Consider the following 15,239-nt stretch of genomic DNA (forward strand, 5'->3'; position numbering starts at 1 on the left):
CTCGGCCATCTGTGTTTTAACAAGGCTTCCAGGTTACACTGATGTGCGCTCAAGTTTGAGGATCACTGGTTTCGTTGTGTAGGAACAAGTAACCTTTGAGTTTTGAGCAATTATCGTCTAAACACGGAGAGAAACTCAACCTGGCTACCAGATCGTTGCCATAATTTGGAAGATCGCCTCTGCTTATCCCCCACCCCAGCACCACCCCAAGTCCTTTACCCCAGGTGTCACTGGACATACCACCTTGGGTACAGTGAAACGAGGTATAGCTGGTCTCTCCAACTGGAGGGTAGGCACTTACCACACGGACTTCATAAATATTTGTTGAATGAAAGTGTTTGCCCCTAGAAGGCAGAATCCAGGCCCAAATCCTTTTTTTAACTCCCAGTACTCTAGCCCAGAGCCCTTTACCTAGTAAGTACCAAGTATATCACTGCTGAATGTTGATCCAGACAAGTCATGTTCTTTCTCTGAGTCCTGGGTTTCTCAGCTTAAAAATAAGAGGATTCTATCAGAGGGCTGGTCTCCTTCAGCTCCAGATAGTCTGTGGTTCTCTCTTTGGAGATGTTCTTACCCAGAGACTGGCTCAGGGCTCCCGTAATTCACGTAGTATTAATCTGATAGTGCAGACAAGAAAGAGAAAAATCAAGATTAAAAACAATGTACATAGCATGAATATGGTTTGCAAAGCAACTGAATAATTACTGACATCATCTCTTCTCTTTTCCCTCCTCTTCTCTTTTCCTCCTTCTTCTCCTCTCTTTCTCCCCCTCCTGCAGATGCATCCTCAGCAGCTGGTCGTCTCCTGGTTTTCCCTGGTTTTGCTGGCATCTCCCCTCATGGCCATATGGGAACTGGAGAAAAATGGTAACCCGGCTCTCCTTCTCTGTGGCGGCCCCGAAATCTAAGCCAGGACTTATCAGGCAGGCCCTGGGGGGAAATCAGCCCGAAAGGGGCAACCAGGCCTTGGGGGGTTCCTAGTGAGTGCCATCACTAGGAAAAGGCAGGCCGTCTGTACTTCCTTCACCTATGTCGTTTGGCTTTCATATTAGGGGCCAGAGTAGGAGCTTTTTGCGGGATGTGATAGGAAAGGCTATATGGACTTCACAAGTATTACTAAAACCAGCTGTATCATACAATGAAAATTCCAAAGTGAAGGATTTGGAAAGATTAAGAACTACGTTCTCTCATCCCCCCCTCCACCGCACAGTATCACTCCCTCCGAGCACGGAGAGGACTCACCTCTGACCAAGCACTTTGGGGGAAGCGTAGGATTTTGACTCACGTTGACTTGGGCTCAACAATCCAGCCATCTCCCCTCTGCCCAAGGAGAGTTTGAAAGTTTTAGACCCTCCCTTGAGCAAAGGCGAAGGCCTGAGCCAGATAATTATGCCAGATCCCTTCCAACCCTGGGATTTTTGGTGAGCTCAGGAAGCTTGGCCCTTGCATAGTAAACCCCGAAGTAACTTCTAATTTGGTAAACCACCGAAATTCCAGGAAGTCAATGTGAGAAACAGAGGGCAGACGACTTTGGATGCAAGATGAGGAGATGAAGCCAGGCACTAGGTTCTGGATGCTCTTCCTCAGGCTCCCTCTTGCAGTTGTTGTCCCCTGCCCTTGGGTAAGGGTCTTCTAGGCCTTCTGAGTCTTAGTTGTGACAGGAAAAATAGCCTTGCTGTTCAGTTGCTGATGGAACAAAGAAAAACTAGAGAAAGCCAAAGGAGCCACGTGGTTTTATGTCAGCATAGCGAATCATTTCCAAAGAGTTGGGTCCCAAATGCTTTTTAGCTCGCGTCTTTGTTACCCATTCAGTAGTTATAAATTCCTCTGATGTAAGAACCTTATGTCCCATAGTGCTTTACATCTGGATGCCAACAATAAGGGTCACCATTTATAGAGCACTTAGGGCACTATGTTAAGCTGTTGTATGAATTCGCTTGTATCATCCATGTCTCAACCTGCTGAAGCAAGCACTAATATTTTGTTCATTTTAAAAATGATGACACCGAAGCTTAGAGTAATTGAATGTCTTGCCTAAGGCCACAGGCAAGTGTAAGATATAGAGCTGAATCTAAACTCAGACCTATGTGACTCCAATATCCAGGCTCTTAACCAGTGTGGCTCTCAAACTTGAGAGGGCATCAGAATCATCTGGAGAGCATAAAAACCAGATCATTGGGCCCATCCCAAAGTTCCTGATTCAACAACTCAGATTTTGCTTTTCCCGCAGTTTCCTAGGTGTTGCTGCTGATGGTGGTTCAGTGATCAGGCTTGGGGAACCATTACATTAAATGACTCTAGTTCATTAGTAAGTGATGCATGAATGAAGCTGGGATGTGACGCACTCATTGCAGTACTCTTCTAGGCCATTCCTCAAGTGCCAGTTTAGATACTCAGGTTAGAGATCCAATGCCAAGCCAACAAGGCAGAAGGCCTGAAATTTAGGTCTTGTACTTCTAACTTGATGTAAGCTTGCTTAGCCTCTCGGTTTTGGCATGCTCCTCGATGAAATGGGAAGATCAGGATCTACTAAACTGCTTCATAAGAGTGTAAAACTGCTTAAACAAAATTGAATGAAAATCTCCATGGGTGAGTTAATTTATGCAGTAGGAACTAAATCCTCAAATGCCCATGGAAAATTATAGGGCAGTTTCTCTGTGCAGTCATTGGACCAAACTTTGGTACGTGAATAACAATAACCAACACTAAAAAATTAAAAAAAAAAAAAAAAAACCAACACTGAGTTTACAATGGTAAGCACCATGCTAAGTGCTTTATATATTTTTTAAATTTAATCCTCATAGCCAAACCTATGACATAGAGCTATTATTATCATTTTAGAGACGAGGAAACTGAGGCTCATGGTGATTTACTACCTTGTTCCAAATCCCCTAGCCAGTTAGTGGGGACAAGATCTCAGTGCTGGTCAGTCTTTCTTGATATCTCTGTGCCCTGCCTTATTTTCCACATAACTGAAATTGTACTGGAAGGTTCTTCTCTCCACCAGGCCTTTGGTAAAGAGTTTTGTGCTGTTCACATTTTTCTATTGTATCAAGGCCTTCCCCATCTGCCAGTGAATCAGAGGTCAATTATTAAAAACAGGCTGCCAGTTAATGACTCGATGGCAGCTATAAAACTTTGTTTATCTCTTCACAACCTTAAACCCAAGTAGGGTCCAGTGACCTGAGATCAATCATCTCAGCAAGCATTTGCTGTCACGAGCAAGGTTGTGCGCAGGAGGGCAGATGCACAGGTGGCTCATAAATCCCAGTCCCGGGGTTCCTGGAGCTTACAGTCCAGTTCTCCACTCCCTGTGCTCTCCAGTTTATGTCGTAGAGTTGGATTGGCACCCGGACGCACCCGGAGAAATGGTGGTCCTCACCTGCCATACCCCTGAAGAAGATGACATCACCTGGACCTCGGACCAGAGCAGTGAGGTCTTAGGCTCTGGTAAAACTCTGACCATCCAAGTCAAAGAGTTTGGAGATGCTGGCCGGTATACCTGTCATAAAGGAGGCAAGGTTCTGAGCCATTCGCTCCTGCTGATTCACAAAAAGGAAGATGGAATTTGGTCCACTGATATCTTAAAGGAACAGAAAGGTAATTCCATTCGCTCAGAGGATGTCAATTTTCTCTTTTGCTCCATAAGAAATAAATTTAAAAATGTAAAAGGTTAAGACATGACTAGTGTAGTTAAGGAACTGATATCAAATCCCTTACTGAAACCACCCAGCACCTATGTTTTTCTTTGCTTTCTTAGATGCTTTGGGCACCATCCAGATCTCATGTTGAGAGATTTTCATGGTTGGTTTTCCTGAAGTTCTTTTTAAATGGCTAATGGAAATTAACCAACGTGTATAGTGCATAACTCAGCACGGGGCGGCCGCCTTGAAAAATTTAATGCCTCCCCCTGATGTGTTAGGTGCATAGTATAGTCTGCAGAATCAGCAACCTATTGAGACCTTCTCAGTCCTCGCTGAACTGCCTGTCAGGGGAACAGCATCATTTTCCAAGGGAATAAATGGAAGATCTTCACTCCTGTACGACTTGGTGGCCTGTGGTTCACCACAATTAAAATCTATCTGAAAGAAAACCTGCAAATATTGAATTTTTGTTCTTTTCAAATCCAGAATCCAAAAATAAGTTCTTTCTAAAATGTGAGGCAAAGAATTATTCTGGACATTTCACCTGCTGGTGGCTGACGGCAATCAGTACTGACTTGAAATTCAGTGTCAAGAGCAGCAGAGGGTAAGTGAAACCACTCTGATTTCTCAGTATTTTGCTAGAACTATTTCATTAAGAAAATAAGGGCAACCTCGCCATGGCCTATCAGTTAATGATAAGGGAGAAAACAAAGTCAAACCTATATTTTTTCAACGCCCCCTCTTGCCTAAATTGGGGAAAGAACATGGAGATTTAAGCTAATCGCCTGAGCAAATGTGTGGGTTAGAACAGGATATTATTGGGGCCTGGGAATAGCCTCTGCTGTGTTTGAACCCACTCATCCAGATTGCCTGGCAATGCTTCATTAAGGCTCATAGCACCACAGGGAGGGATAAAAGGAGAAATCAAAGCTACGAATGACTTGCCAAAATTGTACCTTGAGACGAAAATAGAAACAAGAGCTCCGGGGCATAGATCTTGAAAGCCCTGAAGCCAACTCCAAAATCCTGAGGCTTCTAGAAATTTTCCCAGAGCCACCTCAACTCCCTTTCCTTCTGCCAACGACACCACTAATCTGAAGTTCATTGTTTGTCCGATGCACTTGGACTTCCCCTAAGAAACCAGTTTCCATGGATACTGAACCTATGTTAGCAGGTCTGTGTGACTTCCCTCCCTCACCATCCAGGTTCCTGAACAAGGCAGGGCGACAGAGCAAACCCCAGGTGATCGGCCTGGTCTGGCCACCATGTAACTGAGTACATTAACCTCTGGGGTCTCTCTTTTCCGTCTTGAAAATGAAAATGCTTACTAAAGGAATGCTTATACAAATGCACAGAGACACAGATACCAGTGCTCATTGTGATGTTTTTGGTAATCAGCAGGGGAAAAGTTAAATAAAGTGCGGCGCCTTATCCTCCAGCTTAACATGCAGCCATCAAAATGGATAACCCAGTCTGTGTGGTCTGTCATGGAGCGCTCTCCATATGTTCAGAGGGGGAAGAGATGGTTATAAACCACACACATATATATATAGTTGGGTCCTATTTAATGAAAAATAAAATCATTGTGAGTATATATATATAGGCAAAATATGTGTGTATCCATATACATGTGGATATATGATTGCTTTGAATATTCATAGACAAAGGTCTGGAGGGATACGACAAGCTCTGAATAGTATTTCTGTTTGGGGAGTGAGATTAGGGTTAAAAGAGGCACACACATTTCATTTATGCACATTTTTATCTTTTTAATTTTTTATAATTAGCACATATGGATTTTGTCATTACAATGGGAAAAATGAATTTAAAATTTTAATAAGGAGATTTAACCAAGGGCTCTGGATCTAAACATTTCTGGGTTCATTTAGGCCAGAGGCACGGACATGCAGAGCTGTCTCTAAATATTTGTACCACCTCTGTGGCAAAGCTTGTTCTCCTGGGGAGGGCAGCTTCTTGGCCCCTGTGGAGAAATCAAACCTGTTGGAGAAATTGTGTCCTCAAACGGCTGTCTGGCTCCAGCCACTGGGAACTGACCCACGAATGGGTGAGACACGAGGTAATGTCTGTCTTTGATTTCAGCTTCTCTGACCCCCAAGGGGTGACATGTGGAGCAGTGACACTCTCAGCAGAGAGGGTCAGAGTGGACAACAGGGATTATAAGAAGTACACGGTGGGGTGTCAGGAGGGCAGCACCTGCCCCGCGGCCGAGGAGAGCCTACCCATCGAGGTCGTGGTGGGTGCCATTCACAAGCTCAAGTATGAAAACTACACCAGCAGCTTCTTCATCAGGGACATCAGTGAGTCCTCTTAATTATATGTGCTTCATAAAGATAAATGCCATTTGTCACATGTCCACAATGCCCCATGCACCAAGGTAAGGGGTTTACACGCATTGTCTCCTTTATTCTGTACCCCCCCCCCAAAAGAGTTCAATGTAGATACTATTCTCTGCATTTTAAGGAAGAGAAAATTGAATCTCAGACAGGTTCCGTAAGTTGCCCCGGATCTCACAGCTAGCAACTCAGACCCAGTTCTGCCCCATTGGGAAAAGCAGGCTCTTGGCTACCCTTCTATCTGCTGTCCAGGCAGCTTCTGTGGTGAATCCAGCAGGACCGCCTCAGGCATAGCATTTTTATCCAGAACCAAGGTTTCCCTACTAATTGTAGTTATTCCCAGTGAGTCTTTCTCTAGCATTTGAAAAAAAAAAAAATCATTATTGGAATATAAGCCCCTCCAAAATGGACATCTATTTTTTTAATCAGCAGGTGGAGATTTTGCCATTTGTCACTTCCTTTGCCATGTGTCCATTGAACGTTCATCATGAAATGAAATTCACAGAACCACAGAACTTGCTCGAGCATTTGTGGAGAAATTACTCTTGGCAGGTGGGGGGGGGCAGAGTTTGGGTTCACATAGGATGCCCAGGGAAGGTCTCTCTGAGGTGGTATTTAGCTGAGTTCTGAAGGAAAGAAGATGTCGGTTGTGTTAAGAACAGAAAGAAGAATATCTGAAAAGCGTCTACTGGGAGCCATGGTCTTTGGGCTTTGGACATTCCATAGAAAGTCTCCTCTGCCCTCATCTAGACAAAGGTGTGCTACTTGAGGCCAGAGTCTTTGTGGTACTCGCTGCTCTATCCCCCAGTAGCTGGCGCACAGCTGGTGCTCACTCCGCATTTACTGAATGAATGAATGAGCAGAGAGACGATCTGACTTCAACTACCGCCAGATCCCATGACAAGACAACAGAACGGGGGCACCTGGGTGGCTCAGTTGGTTAAGCATCTGCCTTCGGCTCAGGTTCTGATCTCAGGGTCCTGGGATCGAGCCCCACATCGGGCTCCCTGCTTGGCGGGAAGCCCTACTTCTCCCTCTCCTACTCTCCCTGCTTGTGTTCCCTCTCTCGCTGTCTCTCTGTGTCAAATAAATTAAAAAAAAAAAAAAAAAAAAGACTACAGAACGAGCACTAGGTGGAAAATCTCTCATCTCATCCCTAGCCAGAGGCTCAGCTCAGGTCCAAGTTTGGTGCCGAAAGGGGTACGCAGCACAGGGAGGGTGGTCCTTCCCCACCTAGCCCAGATGCGAGAGTCTTGTTGTCTCTACGGAATTTCTTCTGAGCACGACGCCGAGACGGTTCCACTGCTGGGACTCATCGGCTTGTGCAGGGCTGAGAAGGATTCTGAGCCTCTCTCAGGTTCAGCCAGAGAGGAGGGGACAACTGGCGAGGACACCAGCGTGAGCACCGGCAGCGGGGGTGCCTCCTGCCTGCCAACCAGGTGCCCAGGGAAGCTAAGTAACTGTCCTAGGGACTCACGGCTGGTCAAAGGGGAAAGTGGGATCAGAAGGCAGAACTACCTTACACCAAAGCCCCCTGAGGAAAATAAAGGGTGTTTCTTTATCTTCTTCCACAGTCAAACCGGACCCGCCCATGAACCTGCAGCTGAAACCACTACAAAATTCTCGGCATGTGGAGGTCAGCTGGGAATACCCCGACACCTGGAGCACCCCACATTCCTACTTCTCCCTGACATTCTGCATACAGGGCCAGGGCAAGAACAATAGGGAAAAGGTAAGAGGTGACTCCAGGGCCATATACCCAGGTTTATGCAGGCCCACAGCTAGGAGACGAGTGATGATAACAGTAGCTAACATCTATTTAGCACTTTCTCCTTGCCTCAGACTGCTTTAAGGGTTTTACATGGATAGATCACTTAATCCTTAACATAACCCTACAAAGGCAGGTGGTATTATCATCAACACTTCACTAGGGAAGACACTGAAGCTCAGAGAGGTTAAATGACTTGCCCAAAGTTACCCAGCTAGGAACGGTCAGAACCAGGAAGCCAGTCCAGTGGACACAAATTCCGTGTACCTAACCACAGCTGACCTCCAGTATGGGTGGTCATTAATTCTTGCGCTCAGAATTGGTCCTCACATAGGAAATCTGGGCTCCAGGAGCCTCAAATCATTATTTAATGTTTCAGTTTAGTGAGTAAATTGAATGATAGAACATGTGTGCTATGTCTCACCCAAAATGGATAATTCCCAGCTGTCCCACATACCGTGAAATGATTTTGAGCAGAATGTTAGTGCTTAGAGGCTAAGACGATGGCTTTCAAGCTTTCCTGCCTTGCCATCATAATCCCAAGTTCCAGAAGGCACTTTTATAAAGCCCAACACTCCTGGGACCCCGGTTTTAGAAATCACTGGATAAAGGCCTTATTCAGGATAGTGTTTAGCATTTGGTCGAAATTCAGCCATTCAGTCACTCCCTGAGAATTATTTTTTGTAGGGGGGAAGGGCTATTCTGGAGTAGACTTTACCTAAATATTATTTAAAATCTTGATATGTATCTTCCCTACATAAAATTTATATCATTAATAGGTAATATTTACTGAACACTTTCTATCGATTAAAGACTTGGCCAAGAGTTTTATGTGAGGATTACCTTTAACATTTCCACATCTATGAGATAGGAATAATTATTATCCCTCTTTTTATAAAGGATGAAACTGAGACACAGAGCCCAAAGCGTTTTCCTGTGGTCACACAGCTAAAAGTTAACAATACCTGGATTTCAGCACGTTTTCTTTTCTTTATTTTTTTTTTAAGATTTTATTTATTTATTTGACAGAGAGATAGCAAGAACAGGAGCACAAGCAGGGGGAGTGGGAGAGGGAGAAGCAGGCTTCCCGCTGAGCAGGGAGCCCGACACGGGGCTCGATCCCAGGACCCTGGGATCATGACCTGAGCCGAAGGCAGACGCTTAACCACTGAGCCACCCAGGTGCCCCTTCAGCATGTTTTCTGATAAAAGGATCAGGATATAGTATTTCAGAATATCCAGGGGACAGCTAGAACATATCTGCCTGTGTCCCACCATCAGCCTAGTACAGGGGTGAGTGTGCACGGGGCCTTCAGACGAGGCAGCTCTTCTAGAAAGATGAAAGCTGGACCAAACCATCTCTCCCTCTGGGCTGAAATAGAAAAGCTGCATCTGTATTTAGAGCTTCTATCGGTAGGTGGCGCAAGTTCTACACAACTCCAGTGTTTATTTGCTACTGTGGTGCCCCAAAACCAAGGTGTGCTTGTTTGGGGAGATTAAGCTTTGCAGAAATATGCCCAGCCCCTCTTGTGACTGCATTGCCAACGACTTCCCTCTCCTTTGCAGAGAGAGAGACTCTGCGTGGACAAAACCTCAGCCAAGGTCACGTGCCACAAGGATGCCAAGATCCGCGTGCAAGCCCGAGACCGCTACTACAGCTCCTCCTGGAGTGACTGGGCATCTGTGTCCTGCAGTTAGGTGAGCAGGCCCCCAAAGCCCAGCCCACACCTGAACACTCAGTGTTCCCCGGGTGCCGGGCAGTGGTGGGGGGCAGTGCGGAAGAAGAAAGGGGAGATAGGGTGCCTGGCTCACAGTCACCAGAGTCAGAAAGATACCTTTGTTCATTAAACAGATATTATTTGATGCCCATAGTGTTCTGGGCATTATGCTGGGTACAGAGATACTGCAGTAAAGAAAACAGGCGTAGGTCCTGCCCTCCTGGAGGAGAAGGCAAAGAAGAGGGAGAGGGGAGAGGTAGCTAAGAGTCCGAGCAAGAATAGCTCGCAAGCTGTTTCAGGAGTTAGAACCTTATCCTGGGCACCTGGGGGTGGGGGAAGACACCAAAGGCAACCAAATCCTAGGCCACATAAGGACAGGCTGGGCCCTTCTGACATGGAATCCCCAAACCCAATTGCCCCAGTCATGTGTCGTGTGAAATAAGGGTTTGCTGCCGCATTTCTAATTCACAGAAACTGTTGGTGTTCTTTTTCAGGTTCCAATCCCAGGATGAAACCTTGGAGGGAAAGTGGAAGATATTATGCAGAATTTTCTAAAGACTCAATAGAATAGGCCCCCAGAGTTATTTTCTACCTAATTTGCTTTTTGTAAAGGATCATTATCATGTCTTCGCAGTATTTTTACATTTACATGCCAAATGGCCACTGAAACAATCAGCTATTTTATTTATAGATTTTCCAGCTAGCAGGTTGCCACTGACCTTAATGCTATTTAAATATTTAAGTAATTTATGTATTTATTAATTTATTATTTTTATTGGACACTTGTGTGCCAAGATGTATTGTATGTTTCATACTCTCAGGACCTGATTTGTAAGGAAGAGGCCCTATTACGCAAAATGTGAATTTATGTGTTATTTACACTGGAAACTTCTCAAGCAAGACTGCAAGTATATGGGTTTTATGACAACCAGTGAGAACACAATGTTCTGATGCCAGCACCATAATATATTTGTGATGGATGAGAACACAGAAGTAGTTAAATAGAGGCATGGAGACATGAATCTATTTGAGAAGGTTCTGGAGATGGAGATGTCAATTCCTGTATCCATGAAGACTTCCTGGAGGTGGTGTTGATAAAGCAATTCAGGGCCACCTACCTGTACTTCTAAGCAAGTTTAGTTTTGGGATGCCTGAATTTAGAAAGGGCTAAAAAAATAACTGAAATTGAAATTCAGCTTCAGCCACCCTGGCAGTCCCTACCCCCATCTATCTGTAAGACATAGGAGAGGGACCCGGAGACAATGTAAGTGTCTGGGAAGTAAAAAGGTCTTATGATCCAGGAAGGAGAACCGGTAGGGCCAAGCACATAAAGCTGTCAGAATTGCCAGGTGCTCCTTAATAGCCAGGCAAAAAAAGCACAAAGATGCAAAGAAAATGATCAAGAATTGCTTACTCGTCAGCGTGAGCAAACCTGACCGGATGTGACCAGAAAGTGCCCACCACTAAGGTGCTACTTTTAAGTAATGAATATGCTTTCTGTAAAATGATTTCATTCATTTTCTGTTTACTTGTTTTTACATTCTGACGATGAACTAATAAAAATATAACTCTTCTGGGGCGCCTGGGTGGCTCAGTCGGTTGAGCGACTGCCTTCGGCTCAGGTCATGATCCCGGAGTCCTGGGATCGAGTCCCGCATCAGGCTCCCGGCTCGGCGGGGAGCCTGCTTCTCCCTCTGACCCTCCCCCCTCTCATGCTGTTTCTCTCTCGCTCGTTCGCTAATAAATAAATAAAATCTAAAAAAAAAAAAAAAATAACTCTTCTTTGCAATAATACTTTGGGCTTTCTCAGCTGACTCGAGGATCCTATTCCCACATTTACCAGGACTGCATTATTTTTCCCCTGCCATTTAAGCATTGCCCTTCTTTGAAGCAATTTCACTTCCAGTTTTGCAGAGTTGCCCTTTCCCTTTATAGGATTCCCAAAGTCAGTGTCTTGCTGAGCTCAGGGAATGTCCCTGTGGTCTGACTACAGGGAACTCTGCAAGGGCACCGAACTGCATTATGCCCTCTTTAGAGGTTGGATGCTCTTGCTCTGTTCACCTTCTAGCCTGCAATCAACTCTACTAGTTCCAGGGCATCATGGAATAAAACTCCAACCTGGTCGAGTCATAAGCATCCCATCCCATAGGGCCAGATCCAGTGTTTATGGAGGGCTTGTCATATGTCTAGACATGTGCTAGCTCTTGAGGTTGAGGAGTTCCAGAAAATCTTGGGTGGCCTTCCTCCAAACAGTGCCCACTCCTGGCACAGCTTATAAGACAGGGATGAAAAGTTAACTGCAGTACCACTAAATGCTAAAATGTACGGTATATGGTGCCCTGGGGTAAGAACAAAGGAGAAGAATCAGTGTAACCTGGAGTTGCCCAGGAAGGCTCAATGGAGAAGGGGAGGTCAAAGAAAGGGCAGAGCCTGCCAATTCCTCTTCGGTGCCTCCCATGGAAAGAGCAAGTGGTGGGATCCAAGAGAATGGAGTCCATTCTCTACTATCTTCAATGGCCAAGTGAACATACTTGGGCTTCCTTGCAATGGCAAGGTAATTATAATAGGGATGTTGTAAGTGTCCTTATTTGAAGTGACTCCTGGAGCCCTTATTCTACTCTGCTTCTGACCTGGAGGAACGGTGGGAAGATCCCGTCATCCTCATCCAACATTTGAAATCTATCATCTTGTATTATGAGCCCACACTTGATAGCACACGGTTGGTTAATAACAACTCTGTCCTCCTACAGGGCCTTTCATCTAGACATACCAAAACACTTAGTGGGCACTTAATGAACAACGCTAACCAAGAAAAAATAATTAATCACATTTATGAGTACAGAGACCAGGGGACCTCTCCCAAAACTTTTGGCCAGCAAAGGGCCGAGCTCAGATGTTCTGGCTCCCAACTGACATGACCTCTTAGCATCCGATTAATTTTAAGTTCAGTACATGCACTGAAGAGCTTTTGTCTTTGAAAGATATTCTCCAGGACAGTCCTTTTTTATGAGGCGTCTATCCACTACAAATGTATCAAATGTTACAGCAAAAGAGCTCAAGACTGGGACTGCAGGAGACTCGTTCTGGCCAGCCCTGCTACATGACCGTGTGACCTTCAGCAGGACACCAAACACAGCCTGCTTTTTGTCCCATCACTACTCCCTCTCAACTTCTTTCTCTCCCAGTGACCCTCCTGAGCTCTAGGTTTGGGAAGCTACGTAATCACTTTTCTAGCCACGCTGGCTGCCCAGCAAGGCCATGAGACCTAGTTCCAGCCCATGACACCTAAGAAAATTCTGCTGGCGTTCTCCTGAGAAAAGACAGAGCCAGGGCGAGCATCACCCGTTCCCTCCTTCCTCTCTTGAGCAGATGAAATTGAAGAAGTCTCAGAGGAAACCCTGCAACCAGAATGGAAACCATCATGCTGAGACTATAAAAAGACTCTGGGACCCTAGCAACAACAAGAAGCTGAGCCAACCCCTGTAACTACCCCAGCCTTCTTGTGTTAAAAAGAGAGACCCATGTGTGTGGTTTTTCAGATGGTGGTAGAAAACACATGAGAGAAAATGTACCATTTTTGTCACTTTTAGGTGTCGAATTCAGTGGCATCCGCTACATTCAAATTGTTCTGCGACCGTCACCACCAGCCATCTCTAGAATGTTCTCTTCTTCCCAAGCAGACTCTGTACCCATTAAGCAATAACCCCTCCCATGTTTGTTTTCAAAACAGGAAATAACTAAAGTGAAAATTAAATAGAGATATTCTCTTCAACATCTAGATCCCGTCTCTGAGAGGCAGGCCGGCACTGGTAGGAACTGGTGTCAGAACACCTGGGTCTGCCCCTCACAGAACATCTGGTATAACCCCTTGGGGAGCCCTGGAGCCATATCCAATGATGCCATGTGGGGTCCTGGTAATACCCGGCCTGTCTGAAGAAAGGGAACCATGGTCAGGAAGATTGTGCCGAGGGCAGCCTGAGCCTGAGCAGGACTAAGCTGGGGCGGGGTGGGGGGGGGGCGTGGGGGGGCTCGGGCAAGCAGCTCCCATGGGAAAGACACCTCTGCTGTTCCTTCATGCACTCCACAATGTTTTTCTGAGTAATTGTGCTGTCCCTGGCACCATCCTCAACTTTCTGGATACAAGGCTAAACAAGACCCTGCTCTCCCACTGCTTCTGGTCTCCAAGGGATGAAATGCTTGAAATTCTAAGCAGTGAAGGTCACTTCTTGAGGGTTAAGAGCTCTATAAAATGAGATCATCAGTTTAATGGGATTAGCACGGTACCTGGCCCACAGTAAGCACTCAGTGAGTGGTGGCTGTTTCCACTGACTAGCTCTGTGATCTTGAGCAAATTACTTAACCTCTTCAAGCCTCAGTTTTCTCATCTGTAAAATGGGATAATAACAGTAACCACTTCACAGAGTGATTGTGAGGATTAATGGAATAACCCTGAGAAAGTGCTTATAGAAATCCCTGATCCATAATAAGTACTCAATAAAAGCTGATGGCTAATATTCTTATTATATTACCTATAACCTGAAAAAAATAATAATTTGGGACCCTATGCTTTTGTGGGGGTAGGGACATGGAGGGATCATTGTTAGGAGGTCATGGTGTGTCTCAGAAGGTGAATTGGGATGGAGGAAGCATTAATCGGTCAATGAAGAGATCATCAAGCTCTTCAACGTAGAATCCCTTTCTTATAAATAAAATTGCAGAAACATCCCTACATGGGGGATACCAAGATGCAATGAACCCAATTCCTGCCTTCAGGGATTGCACAGTCTGAAAGGGGCAAACATGGTGAATACATATTTTAAAATATAGCCAGGCTGGGATAAGGGTATGTGCATCCTAAATATTTCTTTTTACAAAGGTTTTCAGCTCCCAGGAAGAGCCTTTTCATTTCCTTTAGCCTTCCTGGATGCAATAATTTGGCATAAACCTACCAATTCACCTTGCCTATAAATCAGATTTTAATCATCTCTTTCCATTTCATTGCAGTTTGGCTCCTCTTCTTGGACAGCATTTGTGAGCAAAATGCATTTGGACAAGACTTTCTCCATAGAGCCATATTATAACCAAGGAAATGAATTCCCTCTCTCAGGCTCATAAAATGCAAAAATAAAATCAGCATTCGGGCTGAGGACAGAGGAAACCAGGCGCGCATACTGAAAACCCTCCTTCTGCAGGAAGCATGCTCGGCGGAGCGGATTTGCATTTACCTTCACGCAGGTCTGGGTTCCGCAGGCGCGGGGCGTCTGGGCAGCCGCCGTGGTCCTGCGCAGCCCCTCTGCCCACTGCGGGCCCGTGTGTGTGACCGGCTGCGGGGCTCTGCAGCTGCTCACTAATCTCCCCTGCCTTTCTCATAAGGAATGTAAACTATCTCTCCCAGGCCCTTCGCCACCAGCCCACCAGGCGGCTTCCCTGGCTCTTTGCAAAAGGGCCAATTGCTAACCCCAGCATGGGGGGTTCCAGAGAGCTGAATATTCTGCCAGTGACGCTGGGGTTTGGAGGAGAGGAAAAGTTGGGGAGCAAATCTTGAACACACATTAGTGTCTAGTCCGTTTCCTCCTTCTCACACCCCCCATCCAACAAGCACACAGCAAACACTGATGGAACGGGGGCTACAGTGCCTGGGAGGATCCAGAGTGCAGGGGGGGTGTGTGCACCCAGCCCTGGGCAGGGAGACCTCAGCTCAAATCCCTGCTGCCCACTTACCAGCTCTGTGCCCTTAGGCAATTCCTTAATGTCTC

General features: G+C 45.8%; 1 protein-coding gene across 1 annotated transcript; it reads left to right on the forward strand.

Annotated features, from left to right (window-relative positions):
• Window positions 1-779: 779 nt before the first annotated feature.
• IL12B (interleukin 12B) lies at window positions 780-9,465 on the forward strand. Its single transcript, XM_021697875.1, has 6 exons — window positions 780-867; window positions 3,325-3,600; window positions 4,131-4,248; window positions 5,745-5,962; window positions 7,573-7,730; window positions 9,332-9,465. The coding sequence occupies exons 1-6, from the start codon at window positions 780-782 to the stop codon at window positions 9,461-9,463; spliced, it is 990 nt and encodes a 329-aa protein (XP_021553550.1). The 3' UTR covers window positions 9,464-9,465.
• Window positions 9,466-15,239: the final 5,774 nt, after the last annotated feature.

Source organism: Neomonachus schauinslandi, chromosome 7 (assembly GCF_002201575.2).
Source record: "Neomonachus schauinslandi chromosome 7, ASM220157v2, whole genome shotgun sequence".
Classification (NCBI taxonomy): domain Eukaryota; kingdom Metazoa; phylum Chordata; class Mammalia; order Carnivora; family Phocidae; genus Neomonachus; species Neomonachus schauinslandi.

Excerpts from the sequence above, each read along its gene's own strand:
- IL12B (XM_021697875.1), top strand. The coding sequence starts at position 780 with ATGCATCCTCAGCAGCTGGTCGTCTCCTGGTTTTCCCTGGTTTTGCTG. Across the intron at positions 3,601-4,130 it reads TATCTTAAAGGAACAGAAAG|AATCCAAAAATAAGTTCTTT; the intron begins GTAATTCCATTC and ends TTTCAAATCCAG. Across the intron at positions 5,963-7,572 it reads CTTCTTCATCAGGGACATCA|TCAAACCGGACCCGCCCATG; the intron begins GTGAGTCCTCTT and ends CTTCTTCCACAG.